Here is a 17,817-nt window from a genome sequence, read left to right as displayed (position 1 = left end):
GGGAGGGAGGGAGGGAGGGAGGGAGGGAGAGAGAGAGCTGGTCTTGTGCTTACCTGAAGGTCAGAAAATGCTCATTTGCACATTTTGTAACAGGTGATAAGATGAGGGCATTGACTCCTTCATAAGCTGTTGGTGCTTAGGCCCACACTTAGTGTCTGGCTCCAGCACAGTGACTGCAAAGTGCAGCAGCCTCGCTGGAGCCAGTGGCAACTTAGCACAAGTTAGAGGAGGTGACTGACAATACTGGGATTTGAATCTCAGTTTTTCAATACCAGAAACTACAGCTTCTATCATACCATGTAGTTTTCAGTTCTATTATCTAGTTGTAAGGGAAGCAAGAGGTGTGATCAGCATCTGATGGTGGCTGTGAAAGAAGAGCATTGAGAGGTAAGAAGTGTCACAGACGAGAGAGGGGACTTCAGAATTAAGCTTTATTTTAAAGTAATAGATTGTCTCTTCAGTAATATTTGTTTTAATCTTGTTACAGCAATTACATTAACTTCATAAAAATAATTAGACCCTGGATAATCTCAGATGCATCTATAATTACAACAGAGGCCTCATCCAAGTCACCCACCCTTGTCCAGGTCTAGGATCACATCACTGCACTTGATTCCATTGTGTTAAAGCAAGGTTGCCTCATTGCCTGGATATTGAAACAGAGTCCAGGTACAGGGCAGGTTATTCCTAGGGACCAGGGATAAGCATCAGATACTTCTCTATTGCAAGTTTTCAGTGGCCTTGCTTCCCTTACATCATAAGATAAAATCTTATGCATGGTTTGGTACTTTGGAAGGTAGTATCCCTCCAGATCGTAAGTGGCTTGGCCAGTCAAGAGAGTAGAAAGTCAATTTGGAAAGGTAAGCGCCCCCGAGGAGTCCAGCATCCAAGGAAGTTATTCCGATTATTCTGCCTTTGTATGAGACTTGGGTCTTCTCTCTCGCAGTTTTCAGTGGCCTTTCTTCGTTCTGTATATTTATTATAGTAATGTCCTAACTGTAATATGATGTAGGGAGCTTCTTTTCTGGTTCTATTTGGTTTTCTGTATGCCTTTTGTACCTACATGGGCATTTCTTTCCTTAGAATTGGGCAGTTTTTTTCTATAATTTTATTGAAAGTATTATTTATGCCTTTGGTTTAGGATTCTTCTTCCGTTTGGTCTTTTCATCGTGTCTCAGAGAGGATCTTGCATGTTCCTGACAAGTTTTAAAAACTTATCATCTATTCAACTGAATGATCTAAGTACCTGCTACTTAAATCCTGGTATTCTGTCCTCTTTGTTGAGGCTTTCTACAGAGGTGTTTATTTGGTTTATTGAAATTTTCATTTTTAGTATCATTTCATTTTTTCTATCTCTTTGTTAAATTCTATTTTCATATCCTGAATTGATGTCCTTATTTCATTCAGATGTTTTTGTTGTTGTTGTTTTCTTAGAATTAATGAGGAGATTATTTGTAACCTCTTTGAATTTGTTCATGAGTTTATTTGTGCCTGCTTTAAGATCTTTGTATAGAATTAAAGCCATTCTTTTGAATCATTTGTCTGAAATTCCATCTAAGTCACTGTTGTTGTTGGCCATTTGTATGAGACTATCAATTTTTTGAGGATACATTTACAGTCTAAAGAATAGGAAAAAAAATGTTTGACAACCATACATTGACAAAGAATTAAAAACTAAAGTCCAAGGAAACAAACAACCCAATTAAAAAAAAAAAAAGGGCTATGGGACTGAACAGAGCTTCCTTAAAAGAAGGACTACAGGTGACTAAGGAATATTCTGAAAAAGTATTCACCATCCTTAGCCAAGGTACAACCACTGTGGAAATCATTGTGGAGGCTTCTTAGAAAGCTAGAAACAGAACTACTATAACACTCCTGGGCATATACCCAAAGGACTGTATCCTACCACAGAGAGACGTCATCCATGTTCACTGCTGCTCTATTCACATTGGTAAGGGAATGGAAACAGCCCAAATGTCCAGCTACTGATGAATGGACAATGAAATGTGATACTTACACAATGGAATTTTATTCAGCTCTGAAAACATGAAACTATGACATTTGCAGGTAAATGGATGGAACCAGAAAAAAAAAAAAAAAAACCCACACCATATGAGTTAATCTAGACCCAGGAAGACAAATGCTACATGTTCTTTCTCATATGTGGACCCTATCTTTGAATCTTAAGACAGATCATTGATCTGAGGCAGTATTAGCAGCCAGGACAATAGGAAAGGGCCATAGGGTGGTGTTGGGGGAATGTTTTCCAGAGAGAGAGTTATAGAACACAGGGCTTTTTATGCTGCTATTTTTCCATTGGGATTTGTGCATCTGGAGTTAGTTTGTGGAAGCTTTCTGGCACACCTGAATTGAATGAGCATTTGTTCTAGTGCTTGCTATTTCTTGGCTGGGCTCAGGCATAGAGAGTTTTGGTGTTGATTTATGGATGGGGTAGTTGATGGAGGGCATAGCCTTTGGCCTCATAAACAAGAGTCAGTGTAGGGTATGTGTGAGGGGGATGGGTTTGCACTAAGGGCAGCAGTTTTCCATCTTGTCTGATCTTTGGAGCTAGGGTTCAGAAGGTGCTGTGGAAGTGTGCATTGGAGCTGGACATCCTGCCACCTCTAACTTCACTAGCTGGGGCATATACAGAACATGGTGTGTATGTACCAGGTGTTGGTGGATCATGTCCTCTTGCCTCCTTGGTCAGGGAGTGTGTCCACCAGCAAAGGTGGGTTACATTCTTCTGACTTCAGAAGTCTGGGTTCACCAAGGTGAGGGAGGCTGTGGTGAGTCAGGGAGGTCCAGGGACCCCTCGCCTGCATGCCTGGGGCAAACATGCTTAGTGACCAAAGTGTGCGCTGATGGAAAGGTGTCCTGGGAGTCCTTGTCTGAGCTTAGTGCTGACCAGACAGCAGAAGTGTGCACTGAAGGGAGAGGGTCTACAGACCCCTCACCTGTCTGCACCAGAAGCTGGAGGGGAGGCAGAAATATGTGCAGGAGGCAGAGGTTACAGGAGTTCCCATCTGGGTGCTCTGGGAGCTAGGAGAAGTGTGGGCCAGAGGCTGAGAATGCCAGGAGGCCTCACCTGTGAGCACTGGATAAGCACTGGGAGCTAGGAGGGGTGAGAGAAGTGTAGGTTAGGGTTTGGGGGTCAGAGATTTATCACTTGTTGGTGTCAGGAGCTGGGAATCTGGCCTAAGCATGGTCCAGAGGCTGAGGATCAGGAGATCCCCTACCTGCTTGCCGAAGTGTCGGCCGGTGGCTGAGCGTCTAGAGATGCCCTACTTGGTGCAGGGAGCTGGAAGCACTGCTAAATTTCTGATTTTTTTAAGCTGATATATTAATGTTAATTTGTTATGGCAGGCTTAGGAAACTAACACAAGCTTAAAAATCCAACTATAGGCTAGCTGAGTGTTAAAGCATAACAGTCTCTGTTCCCACCCATCCTTCAAGCTCTTCTCACTTTTTATTATGTCTGTTTCCATCATCAAGATTTAGGATCTTGGTCTCCTTCTTGCCTTTGTACGGGGCCCGAAGTGACACTGGCCGCTTTAACAGTCTTAAAGCAAGCTCCAGGAATATCATCTTTCCAACCAAATCCGGCAACCAGCATTCATCATTCTCTCAATGAAGTTCGGTCAACCACCACTGGGCACGAAGACCGTGATTTTGTTGTTCTTGACGAGCTGCACCCAAACACTTCCTGATAGCTGAGTTTGATGGTTTAGCTTCAACCTCTCCTTTTTCCAGCACAGTTCCCTTTGCATGAGAAGCACCTCCAAGCCAGCTGGCTTTAGGGTTGTGCCCAGATGGGTTTTCTTGTGTTGTTCATTGTGCCGGCTTTGGTCCTGTAGGTGACTATAGAGCTTCTGGGAGGCACCTAGACCACTACTCTTACTCATCCTGCTGGCGCCACAGGCCTGAGCAAAATAGTGTCACTTGTTTTAAGTGCAGCTTAAAAGCTTCTTTTAGTTACCACTAGATTTTTTTTTTAAATTTATTTTATTCTTTTTTTTTTATGTGGATGAGTGTATTGCCTGAATGCATATAAGTGCACCTGTGTTGTCCAGTGCTCATAGAGGTCAGAAGAGGGTGTTTGTTTCCCCTGGAATTAGAGTTAGGATGGTTGTTAGCCATCATGTGCATGTTGGTAATCAAACCTGGGTCCTCTGCAAGAGCAGCCAGTGCCTCTAACTGATGAGACATCTCTTCAGCTCTCACCGCTAGCTTTTTAAATATCCATGTACACTGCTACTTTTATTTTATTTTATTTTTTTATTTAATAACCACATCATTAGAAGAAGCATTTAATTCCACCTTTAACATATTCAGTAACAATTTCCAGAGCAAGGATACGTCTCTTTCAAAAGTGGCTGTAAATTTTCAGGTTCACAGTTGAATTAATATGGTTATACAATATTGAACTCAGTATAAACCCTGTAAGACATAAGATTGAATGGGTTTTTATGAAGATCTCCATTTCATTTTAAAATACGCTGTTTCCTACATATTTAATGCTACTAATGCTTAGATGCTTGCACATGTGTCTTCAATCTCTATGTATCTGATCATTACTAGTCATAGTTGGTTACACTTGGATCCTGGGCACCTGGGTATGGATATAAAGTCATCAGGTAGATTTCAATGGTAATGTTTATCAACTCTACTAATTAACATGAAGTAAATTTTTATGCTTCCTCCTCAAATACATCTTTTTAAAAATTTGTTGTTTTTTTGTGTATATATCATACAGAACATCCCACACAATCTTATTCATCTATAAACCCACTTCTGAAATGGCACCCTCCCATAGCCTCCCCCTTCCCACACACTGGAGCCCATATACTCTGCCATCCCTGTTACTGTTCACTGTGTTGTCAGCACCCCCAGCCATTCCCCAGTGCTGTTGGTCTGCTGAATCTAGTCAGCCTCTCTAGAGATCCTTGTTTTAGGAAGATAAGCTGTTCCTCATCTAGCAGCAATCAGTTGTCAATATTCCTTTAGAAAAGATTGAGGTCTGCTGTTCATTTTCCCAGTTCTATGGTAGGTTACTATCTGGGAGTCTTTTGGGCCACCCTGGCCAACAACTCAAGGGAAGGTATCTCCTGTCTGGCATTGTTTCTTATTATGCAGCCTTTAGCTATACATATGGACTCTTAAAAATTTATATTAGCCCCTTTAATCTTTGGTTATACTTTCCTTTTGGGTGTCTAAGGTTATTTTATGTGTATGCTTCCACCTATGTGAAGATAAGTCAAAGGTCCTGCTTGACCATGGTTGGCTTCACTTGGAAGCATGGAGGAAATGATTCCTAAGTGTTGACTCTTTTCTTTGTAGACTGGACACTGGTTCAAGTCCATCTGGTGGGGTCTCCTCAGCCTCCTTGATGAAGAGGACAGGTGACTCACCACAATTACAGGACATTTTCAGAGGCAAATATTTTCTCTTTTTCCTTCTCCTGTCCTTTGTGCTCGTTGCTCTCAAAGCCAGTTTGTACAGATACTACTCTGTAACCTTGGGATCTTTTTTTTTTTTTTTTTTTTTCGGTCTTTTTGAGACAGGGTCTCCCTGTAGCCCCAGCTGTCCCGGAACTCACTATGTAGACCAGGCCGGCCTTGAGCTCACAGAGATCCACCTGCCTCTGCCTAGGATTTTTTTTAAAAATCTGTTTTCTTTTTCTTTTAAAGATTAAATTTTTTTCTAAATATCATACATGAGTATACTCTATGCATCATTTCCATCCTTCCCAGTCTCCCTCCAACTCCCATGTTTTCTTGTCTTCTTCTTTTATTATTGTTGTTACATATAACACACTTATTTGTAATTTTTATATATACGTGTATATTATTTATACACACATATAGTGCACTGAGTCCATTTAATGCACCACCACAGTGGTGCTCCTGTGTCCTGTGTATTTGTGTTTAGGGCTGCCCACTTGGAATTCGGAAAACCTCTCTGGAGAAAACTGATTCTCCTTCTCTCGCTATTCATTGATTGCCTGTAACTCTTCATCTTGAGGTGGGACCTCTTAGAATTTCCTCTATCCACCTTGGTATGTCAACAAGTTTTGTCCTTATACGTGGATCTCGTTAGATTACCATCGTGTGGAGATTTCATTGCTGCAGCTTCTCTGTCACATCTAGAATGCCTTAAGTAGCAGCAAGTGTCTTGTCCCGTTGGCTCTTACATTGTATCCACCCCCCTCTTCCATGATGTTCCCGAGCCTTAGGTGAAGATGTTGCATTGTAATATGTCACTTATGTCTGGGCGTTTTCACCAATTGTAGAACTTTGTAATGGGCTCCATCTGTTGCAAAAAGAAGCTTCTTTGATGAGTGGTGAGAAGTACACTTGTCTATAAAGATAAGGATACATGTTTAGAATATAGCAAGAAATTACGTAGTGTAGGGAAATGCTAGAAGTAAGTTCTTCTCTCAGGTCTATGACCTCTCCAATCATGTGTACTTGGCTATGTTTATAGCACCATTGCATAAGCTCCCTCCCATTAAGTGGACCATTAAGTCCCATTAAGTCCAGTTAGACAGCTGTTGATTACCCCCAAGATAAAACTGACACTACTGCACCAATAGAGATTATTTCCTGGGCTGGTCATTGTTGTGGTTCATAGACTTTGCAGCTGGATGGGATCATTGATTGGTTTTCTCCCTTGGCAGTTTGTATAGTATCCTCTGATACTATGAGAGCTAGTCTTCAGGGAGGAGGCTTCCAGGTCAGTTCCAGCTCGATGGCTCCAACTCCTGTGGCCATGTTTTGTCTTCAGCAATAGGGTCTTACCTTCAAATTCTGGGAGGCAATTAAGGACTGTGGCAACAGCCTGTATTACTTTGGGAGATGCTTGGACTACACTGACTGACAACTTGAAGAGAGGTTTCCCTTGCCTGGCATTTTGATTTTTATTATGTAGCCTTCAGTCAAACACATGAACTTGTGTATATAGTGTATGTGCATTTTTAGTAGGCTTATAAACGAATACATTTCCCTTTGGTTTTTCACACCACTTAAGCATCATTTATCTCCTCTCTCTCTCTCTCTCTCTCTCTCTCTCTCTCTTTCTCTCTCCCCCCTCCTGTATAGTTTTCCCTATTCACTCCCCAGTTAACATATCATCCATCTCCCCCATTTCCCCCTTGATAACACCTGTCTCCAACTATCCGCCCTCTCTCAAGCTCCTTCTTTCTTTCATCTCTGTAGTTCCTTTCCATTTTCCTGGCTCCCGTTGTTGCATTAAGATTTTATATATACAAATATATGTGTGTGTGTATATATATATATAATATTCATATTTAAGGTTTTGGAGCTAGAATCCGTAGCTGGGAGAGGACTTGCATTACTTGTTTTTCTGAGTCTGGCTCGCCTCATTAGTATGACAGTTTCTAGTTCCATCGATTTATCTGAAATTTTTTTTTCTCCTCATTTTTTTTCTTTACCACTGAGTAGAGTACCATAGTGTAAATGTACCACATTTTCATTATCCGTTCATCAGTTGAGGGGCATTTAGGTTGTTTACATTTCCTAGCTTTTTCGAAAAGAGCAGCAGCAAACATGGCTGAGAAAGTATCTCTGTAATAGGTTATTTAGTCATTTGAGTATATGCCAAGGAGTGGTATAACTAGATTATAAGGTAGATTTATTTTTAGATTTTTAAGAGTTCTCTGTACTGGTGGGGTGTGGTGGCACATGCCTTTAATCCCAGCACTCAGGAGGCAGAGGCAGAGGCAGGCAGATCTCTGTGAGTCCAAAGCCAGCCTGATCTACATAGTGAGTTCCAGGACAGCTGGGGCTATAGGGAGACCCTCTCTCAAAAGACAGGAAAAGAAAAAAAAAAGAGTTCTCTCTACTAATTTCCATAGTGGTTGCATCAGTTTGCAATCTCCCCAGCAGTGAAGGAAGGCTCCCCTTTCCTCACATCCTTGCTAGCAGTGGGTTCTGGGGTCAGAACTCAGCCCACCAATTTTGTTTAACAAGCACTTTTACCTACTGTGTTATCTCCCCAGACTAAAGACAGAGTCTTATTAAAAATAACTACAAGACCATTGTTCCGTGCTGCCAAATGTTAGTGCTTGTGAACGTTTCCGTGGCTTAATTTGTTGTTTAAATCAGGGATCCAAAGAAGGTTCATACTTTTTAGCAGATTGATATGTCTCTTAATTCTCTCATTTTAAAATATAATATAATATTTTTATTAATTCTGTGAGACTTTCATGTATGCATGCAGTGTATTTTGATCATACTCATACCCAGCTCCTCCCGTAACTCCTAGATCTACCCCACCCCTTCACTCCTCCTTCCTACTTCATACCCACCTCTTTTTAATTTTTTTTTGTCTTTTTTTTTTGAGACAGCGTCTTCCAGTAGCCCCAGCTGGCCTGGAATTCACTATGTAGACCAGGCTGGCCTTGAACTCACGGAGATTCACCTGCTTCTGCCTCCTGAGTGCTGGGATTAAAGGCATATGCCACCACGCCTGGCTCTTTTTAATTTTTTAAAATACCCCACTGAGTCCAAATTGTGCTACCCATATACCCGTAAGTGTGGGGAAATCTCTCATTTTTGAGTTCTTCCCTTCCTTCTATCTCTTTTTCTCCCTTGTAAAATATTTACAGAAGAAAGTAAATTACTTGCTGTAGGTTTTTCCTGTGGTCTGGATTTTGCTGGATGTGTTTTTATGTTGTCATTTAACATGTTCCTATTTCCTCATATTTCCTGTAAACTGGAGATATAGCTTGCTAGTAGAACATTTGCATAGCACAAGCCAAAAGGCAGAGAGAGAGAGAGAGAGAGAGAGAGAGAGAGAGAGAGAGAGAGCTGTAGCCCCAACTGTCCTGGAACTCGCTATGTAGACCAGGCTGGCCTCAAATCCACAGAGATCTGCCTGCCCCTGCCTCCCAAGTGCTGGGATTAAAGGCATGCACCACCACACCAGTCAAAACCAAAAATATTTTTATACTCGATACATTACAAACATTTTCTGCATGACCTAATGTAGTCTTAGAACATGCTTTTAAATGATTTATAGAGCTGTTGACTGCACAAATGTGTGATTTTCAAGGCAATTCCTTATTGTTAGACATTTAGGTTGTTCCTAATTTTTTGTTAGCACATACAACTCACTGATAAAATTCTTGTGGACTAATCACTTTCTGGCCCAACTCCTCACCCTTCTGTCAGTTCCTGCGGCTGGTGGATGCCTGTGCTAGCTTCCTCACAGAAGCCTTGAACCCAGAAAATTGTATTGGAGTACTGAGGCTGGCAGACACACACTCTTTGGACAGTTTAAAGAAGCAAGTTCAAAGTTACATCATCCAAAACTTTGTGCAGATTTTGAACTCTGAGGAGTTCCTTGAACTTCCTGTGGACACCCTGTATCATATCTTGAAGAGTGATGATCTGTATGTGACTGAGGAGGCTCAAGTGTTTGAGACTGTAATGAGCTGGGTCCGACACAAGCAGTCAGAACGACTCTGTCTACTGCCTTGCATCCTGGAGAATGTGCGTTTACCGCTTCTGGACCAGTGTTACTTTGTGGAGATGGTCGAAGCGGATCCTCTCATCAGGCAGTGTCCTGAGGTCTTCCCACTGCTTCAGGAAGCCAGAATGTACCACCTTTCTGGCAATGAGGTGAGTTGGAGATGAGAGATAATTGCATTTCACCAGCAAGGTGAGGAGTTAACCAGGGGCTGTCAGAGATGCTTGTGACGCTTGTTCACAATTCCTCAGGGACACCAAGTAGAAGGTGCTGCATTGTTCATAGGGTGAGCCGAGTCCTTCCAGAAGCCAGGGGTTCCTGGTCTGTGTAATGGGGATGACCTTGCATTTCACACAGTTATTGAGAAGATTAAGTGAGAAATGGAAACCACTTCACTCTGTACCTCTGCCCATCTGTGTAAGGGCAGGAGGTTGGTCGGGGAAAGTGCACACACAAACAGGACTGTGCCCTGTCAAATCACCATTCTGAAGGATTCTGCTTTCTCAGTTTTTTCACTCTGGTGAAAATTGGTATCACTTGATCTAGTCTGACATTGCCTAGATTTAGACTCTCTTGATTTCCTTCCTGAATTTCTGGAAATTCTTTCGTATTTGCCCCTATGCTCCTAGTCTGTCCTCCAACCTTTGCCTACCACTGGGATGATCTAGAATGTAGCTATGCGCATTCTGCTCTCGGGTCTACCTTTTCACTGGTGCTCTATCACTTTCAGGAAGAAGCCCACATTCTCCTAATATTCCCAGAGCCTGTCCACTCTCTGGCATCATTTCCACTTACCTCTTCTGCTATGGTTTTGATGCACTGCTTACAGTTCCCCATGTGACTGTGCTTTTCCAGCCTTCAGGACAATGCAGACACTGTTTAAATGCCTCCTTCTTCTGCCTTCTACTTCTACTGCAAAATTTAGCTGAAGGTAGGCTACCTTCTCCAGAAACCCTTCTGTATTCTTGTGGCCCTTGACTCAATCTTTAATCATGACACCAACTGCCATTGAATTTATCATCTGTAAATACCTCTAATCCAGCAGCTTGTTGTAGGAAGTAGGTTCTTACTGAAATTTTCATCTCTAGATCTTAAGAGAAAATTTCTGATGCATTGTGAGTAGTTGGTGTTTACTGAATGATTAAATGGATACCAAGAAAGTGACTACACATGGCATTTGGTTCTACCTCATCCTATTTAACAATCTCTAAAAGAATGGTTTACGTAGAGATTTGTAAACACAAGAGCAAGTGTAGTAGAGAGGAACCAGATCATTAGGAAGCCATGATACAGGGGCTGTTGATTTGCACACATGAAACCCCACAAGTGAGTGCCAATCACTGCACAGAAGTTCCAAGATTAGCCACCAAATTTCATCTGCAGGCCACTGGGAGAAACCTCGGGTAAAAGCTGTTCAGAAACCACCGCAGACTCCTCTAGAGCTTCTTTCTTTTTCTGTGTGTATTTTTTACTTCGTTGTTGTTCTTAGGTCTACTGTTTATTCATTCACTCTGCAAATCTGTCCTTAAACGCTTGACAGCATACCAGAGCCTGGGTTTTCTTTGAGAGGTTTTTACTTCAAACTGCATCTGTTTAACAGACGCCATGGTACCTGGGTTATCTTATTTCTCCTCAAATGAGCTTTCAGACATTTTCCATTCTGTGGAAGTTGTTTATATAAAGTTGCTCATAGTTTCCCCTTATCATCTTTTACTATCTATGGAATCTGTAGTCATGTGGCATTTCTCACCCCAATATTGTTTTTACTGGTACGTGTGTGTGTGTGTGTGTGTGTGTGTGTGTGTGTGTTTACCACCCAACTCAATCTGGCTAGATGTATTACCAATTTTATTGATTTTTATCAATTAACTAACTTCCAGTTTCATTGTATTTTCTCCATTGTTTTTGTTTAGTCTTTCATTTCCCTCTATTTTAATCTTGATAAAATTCTTTTTCTGCTGTTTTTTTTTTTGTTTTTTTGTTTTTGTTGTTGTTGGGGATGGCAACCTTGTTCTACACTGCCAGTCGGCCTAAAGAATGTCAGCATGGGGGGAGGGGGGTTGAGGGGAGGGCAGGGAGCGGAGAAGGCTGGACGTTTTTTTGGTCTTTTTAGTCCCAACTGACTTGGCACTCACTATGTAGACCAAGTTGGCCTCAATCTCACAGAGATCTGCCTGCCTCTGCCTCTGGAGTTCTGGGATTAAAGGCGTGCACCACCACACCCCACTTTCTAGTTTCTTAAAGTAGAAGTTTAGGACATTGATTTGGAGACCTTTTCTTGTTTCTGCATATCAGTCATTGTAAGATGAACTGCCTTAGTATTTGACACTTTAAAACAGCAGACAGGGATGCAGATCAGTGCTTGGGTTCTTGCCTAGTATGTGCAATGCCCTGTGTTCAATCCCAGCACTGAAAAAGGAAAACAAGGGAAACAACTGGTTTTGTTTATATGGATGGTTCTGGCTGGAAGTTCTTACCAGGTTTCAGTCAGTCTAGTACCTACCTTTTGGCTGGGGCTGAAGCAATATCAGAGTTCAACTCCGGTCAGAGAATTCACTTGTTGCTCATTCACATTGTTACTGGCAGGCATCAGCTCCTTGCTAGCTAAGGCCGCAGTTTCTCGCCTTGTAGCCATCTCCATATCAAATGACATTCATTGGGAGCAAATGATCAGAGCAAAAGACTGAGAGAGCAAGCAAGATGAAAGCTGTAGTATCTGATAGCCTGATGGATCACCACTCTGGCGTTAGTCTTTTGGTCAGAGAAACCAATTCTGGAACAGTGTGGAAGGAACCACATGGGCTCTGAGTTCTGGGAAGGAGACATTATGGAGGCCATCATGGAGAACAGATACCACAGTGCTTTAGACTGTAGAAAATAACCTGTACCAGGGTCCTGGGTTACCTGTCTTCCTCGTGCATTCATTCAGACTCACAGAAGCCCTCCAGCTCCAGGCACTGTTCTTGGTGCTGAGAACCCATTAGAGAAAAAGGACTGTCTTCATAGTAAATTTAAGGCTGAATGAAAAGTGATGTGATGGACAAATTCAGATTTACAGGAACATGGAAGTCAGGAATGGTTAACTGATAAAGGGATAGAGTGTGCCTGGAAGTAATTCATAATGGTTTAAAACGGTGAATGGGTTGGGCAGCATGGAAAGTGGATGGCAGGTGTCATGGAGAGAGCCAGGCAGCTGTTAGGAGTCCAGAGTTCCTATTGGTGCCCATTGTCTAGCAGGTTACTGAAGCAAGGTGGCAGGCATTGTGAATAGACAGAAGACTTTGGAGAAAAGGCAAATGAACCAATTATCAGAACTCAAGTAAAGGCTGCAAGAGAACCAATCTGGAAGGCATTGCCCAGGACACCAAAATACTCACAGAAAAAGAGGATCAGTTTGTTTTGGAGGTTGTGAGGAGGGGAGGTTTGGGGACAGAAATCAGGCTGATAACAGGGAGAAGGGCACAGAGAGCAGGGTTTCTCTTTGGTAACAAGTCATTGTTCAAACCCTACCCACTAGTTTGGTACCTTCAAATGTCTTCAGGCTCCCTGGACCATGCTCTTGTCTTCACCACAGTCTTTCTACCACTATTTATGCTTTTAGCTTCAGTCTATTACTGAGGACTGTCCTGCCAACAGACTTCCCCATCCTTTCTCTGGATTCACAACTAGGAGACCTGCCACAAATGTTATAGCCATAGTCCAACCTCACAACTTGGAGATGCAAAATTTACTAGATCTGGCTCTTTGGGATAGAAAAAAACCCCCGAAGTAATAGAAAAGTAGAGGTGAGGTGCTGTCTGGTGTTGTGTTAACTTTTCTTGGGGAGGCACAAAAAAAAATCACCAGATTCAACCCAGATAGGGCACCAATGGTAGACCAAAGTAATGATTCAAGTAGGTGAACAAATGAGTTCGTTGGACTTACAGAGAATGGGTAAAGGGTTACTTACAGGAGTGTGGGTGACCCCTCAACACCTACATTGCTGCAAAGTCTCCACTCATTATGGATGATGACCGCATGCAAGCTGCACCATGGAGTCCCACTTTCAGTTAATCATCGATTTCCTATATTCAAGTATCTTTAAGATCACATACAGCTACGGGAAGGAAGGAAAGGAATAATGGCTGGACTCTCAGGTGAGGGGCCTGTGACCTTCCCCTCTTCTTTTTCCTAGGCAGAATCAATAAAAGTATCAATGATCATTACCGAAGACCCAGATATCGCTGGAATATGTAGTGTGCTTGGCACAGGCCCTGGTGTATAATAGGTGTTAGATCACAGACCTTCTAGCCACACTTTTCCCAGAAACAAAGAGATCATTTCCTTCCCCACCCGCTCTTCTCTGGGACAGAGTTCATAAGAAAGCAAATTGTGATATGACCTTGCAGCCCCACATCCTTGAAGCTTCAAGACAAGTTTATGGTCCTACCTAGTGCCCCCTGCACATCCCTTGGCATGTAGGTCAGGCCAGGCTAGGTTACATGGTATGAAGCTTGCCTATCCACCTGAAAATCCGTGAGTCAGAAATACCCTTTCTTTTCAGGATTTGAAGCAAAAGCTCCCCACGCCTCTCCTTTTTAAAGCCTCCATTATGGCTGCCTATGGCTATGATGTCAAAGGCCTGCTCTCCCTTTAGGGCCCATCCCCTAATAAAACTTTTCTGAAGTACCCATCTTATGTCAGCTCCACTCAACCTGCCATCCTGTTTTTTTTTTTTTTTTTTTCAACATTATAGCAGTAGGTTATATGTTGCTTTGATTTTCATTCCAGGATTTTAAATTTCAGACCAGGTAGGAGAGAAGATGCAAGACGTGCATTTGATGGTGAATAGACTCCGTCTTCTCAAAACAGCAACAAAAATACAGGCAATATTTACTCAGACCTATCATGTACCAGGCCCTGGGCTAGGGACATTTCATGTATTATCCCACTTAATACAACAAACATATTATGTAGTTAAGGTAAAAATTCCCATTATGCAGATGATGAAATGTAGGGTGGAGGAGGTGAAGTCACATGGCAATCCAGTGCATTTGGGAATTATGACTGCTCTTTGTGGCTCCGCAGCCTGAGCTCTGGGCTATCATGCTGTATTCCCTCTGCCTACATGACCTCTTGTTGATTTCCAGATTATTTCAGAGCGCACCAAGCCCAGGATGCACGAGTTCCAGTCTGAGGTATTCATGATCATCGGTGGCTGTACAAAGGATGAGCGATTTGTGGCAGAGGTAACCTGCCTGGACCCCCTGAGGCGCAGTCGCCTGGAGGTGGCCAAGCTCCCATTGACAGAGCATGAGCTGGAGAGTGAGAATAAGAAATGGGTGGAGTTTGCATGCGTGACATTAAAAAACGAGGTCTACATCTCAGGTAAGAAGGAGGCTGGTGAGCCAAAGCAGTCCTCCAATAGCATTCCTAAGTGAAAGCTGCCAGCAACTACCCTGCAAGGATGACTGAATTCACAAGGACCTAGCTCCGACTGGCTCAGGTGGAGCCAGGAGCTCAGGTGCTCTTATATTGGAGAATACATTGTTACCTAATAGATCCTAGAATGTGAGCATCATTGTACTAGGATCTATGAGGACAGCTCCAGCCCTCATGGAGAAGGAAAAGGAAAGTGGTGTTAGGATTTGTTCAGCATCTGCTACACCTGGATTTAGGTGTGAAGCAGTAAATGAAAATGTCTGATTGTTGCTCAGTTATTAAGAGTTATTTGTGCCTGTCTTCACCTTAGACTCAAAATTCCATACCCCTGTACATCTTGGCACTGTGCCTGTCCTCAGAGTAAAGCTCAGTGAATATTTATTGAATGGCATAACCTCCACCATCTTTACTGCAGAGTAAATGAAACTGTACTATCAGGATATTGAATTGCTCACCAATTACAGCAAGGGAAGGCAAATTAAAGTCAGAGAGAACAAGGCTCAGATTGCAGGATGTATTGGAGGTTTAGCCCTTCTGTCAGGCAGGATCCCAATCCAGATGCTAAGCCCAGGTCCCAGTCTTTCTCACTAGCATCCAAAGCTACCTGGATCTTCTTAGATCCTAAAGGAGGAGGTAATCAATCTGTGCCTGCCCCCATGGAGCCAATGTCCTCCAAGATCAAGGGTAATTAATGTCAGCTCTTCTTTAGATATGTTCATGCCATTGATTATAAATTTCTTTTATACTGTAAGTTGTGGGATTTAAACAACATAGAGACTGGAAAGTAAAATATGGAAGTTTCTCTGTTCCATGATAATTCAATATTTTAAATTTTTTAATAAAAACAGCTTTATAGTGTGTTAGGGTAAGCAATATGAGCTACTATAACAAGTTCTAGGTCTTATTGAATGAATCAACACGAGAATATGTTGGGAGGTGGGGTCGGGAGTCTGCTCTACACAGGCATTCAGGGACTTGGGTTCCTCCTATTTTTTGAGACTGTCATTTCGCACGTATGGCCTTCCTTTAGTAAAGAAACAGAAATTGAATGAGAAAATGAGAAAACACATTGGCTCCATAAAAGCCTTAGCCTGGAAAGGCCACACTGTGTCTGCTAATAGGCCACTGGTAAAATCTAGCCACATGCCTTGCTTCCCCAGCGTAGATAAGGGCTTGGCAATGTAGTTCAGTTATCCGTCCAGTTACTGGTCATCAGAATACGTCTTTGATGCACACACTGTACATAATACAGTACAACCTGCCCTTCTCTTAAATTTGCTATTTTTTTGTAATGATACAAGGAGTACATGAAAGCATGCTTGTCTTAAACAGTTAAAGTACAGAAACGTATACTTTCACTGACAGCACAATCTGGATATCATTGAATGTTGTTTTAATGGATCTATGCATTAAGTGGCACAACACACGTGAAGCACAGCACAAGGCCGAGTGTGTTATGAGAGCTTGTGTTATGAGAGCTTGTGTTATGAGTGTGTTATGAGAGCTTGATGGCTTTAGCCACGCCCTCACTGCTGTTCTTTTTACCAGCTGTAAGGTGGTCTGTTAACCTGATGAACCACATCTCTCTCTACTTTCTTTCTTTTGGTAAGCTCCTTGAAAAAAATACCACAGCAGACACTTTTATACACAATAGTTTATAAATTTGTGGAAAGGCTCCTGGAAGTGGTTGTAAGAATTGAGTTTTTTTTTTAATCAGTTGCTAACTTGATTAAGTCCACAAAGACTCTACATATTTTACAGTTTAGCCAGTGCTCATTTTCTATATCTTCGTTAACAATCATTCTCATCAATCATTTATATTAGAATTTATTAAATTTATGTGTATGAGTGTTTTGCCTACATCAGTGTAAGTGTACCAGATGCATGTAATGCCCACAGAGATCAGAAGAGAGCGTCACATTCTCTGGAATCGGAGTTATGGATGATAACAATGATTATTAGCCACCGTGTGCATTCTGGGAACTAAAATCAGTTCCTCTGCAAGAGCAGCCAGTGTTCTTAGCCACTAAGCCATCTCTCCAGCCCTAGGCATTTACATTTTAATGGGTTAAAATATTTAAATTTATACTCATATCTTTAGTGAGGCTGAACATATTTTCATATAATTATTAGCTAATTGTATTTATTTTGCAAGTTATCTGCTCATATCCTTTGGCTGTTTTTTTCTATTGCTTGTGTTTTTCCTTTTCTTATTAATTTTTTTGCAGCTCTTATAGAATACCCTTTGTTTTGTGTTGCAAATACTTTCCTCCAGATCGTGGTTGTCTTAACTTTGATTTATATTTGCATTATCATTCTCTTTCTCATATGATTCCCAGTTTCATGTCATGTTTCCCACAAAATTAAGATAGTCTCCTGTGCTTTCCAGTGACTTTTATAGTGGTTACATTGGATTTTGTTCATAGTGTATTATGTAATGTGAAATAGCTATCTAACTTTTCTGCAAATGAATGATAATAATTACTTTAACACTGCTTATTTAATAATTGCTATATATTTAGTCTTCCTGTATTCATTTTTAATTCATCAGTTTATCCAATCTTCTGCTCATACTATTTTTATTATAATTTGGAGCATATTTTAATATTTGATAAAGGTGGCTTCTTCCAAATGTTCCTTAGACATGCTTCCCATGGCAGAACAGTCCCCACGTGAGGCCCTGAGGTCCATCACCACCACCACAACAAACGTTTTTATCTCAGATTTTTCTTAGTGAAACTTAGAATTATCTTGTAGAGTTTCCTAAAAGTCTTGGAAGAACTGAGCACACAGACTACCGAAGGGAGGTAGGCATCCCCGTCATGGCATCTCTTCTCGTCCATGCACATACTATGCCTTCCCAGTTAATCCAGTGTTCCTTTAAGTCCTGAAATAAAGCCCAGC

The 17,817-nt window shown here is 41.8% G+C and overlaps 1 protein-coding gene across 1 annotated transcript in view; it reads left to right on the top strand.

The window, feature by feature from the left end:
• The window catches only part of Klhl6 (kelch like family member 6), a 46,828-nt gene that overhangs the window by 23,319 nt on the left and 5,692 nt on the right, over positions 1-17,817 (top strand). Inside the window, exons 3-4 of the mRNA XM_008824167.2 lie at positions 9,195-9,644; positions 14,622-14,859. Coding sequence (XP_008822389.1) covers positions 9,195-9,644; positions 14,622-14,859 — 688 coding nt within the window. The remainder of the gene's footprint in view (positions 1-9,194; positions 9,645-14,621; positions 14,860-17,817) is intronic.

This window comes from Nannospalax galili, unplaced genomic scaffold (genome assembly GCF_000622305.1).
Source record: "Nannospalax galili isolate Female #2095 unplaced genomic scaffold, S.galili_v1.0 scaffold889, whole genome shotgun sequence".
NCBI classification, from domain to species: Eukaryota; Metazoa; Chordata; class Mammalia; order Rodentia; family Spalacidae; genus Nannospalax; species Nannospalax galili.
The sequence above is the reverse complement of the archived record's forward strand: the minus strand, read 5'-3'. Positions and strand labels throughout refer to the sequence as shown.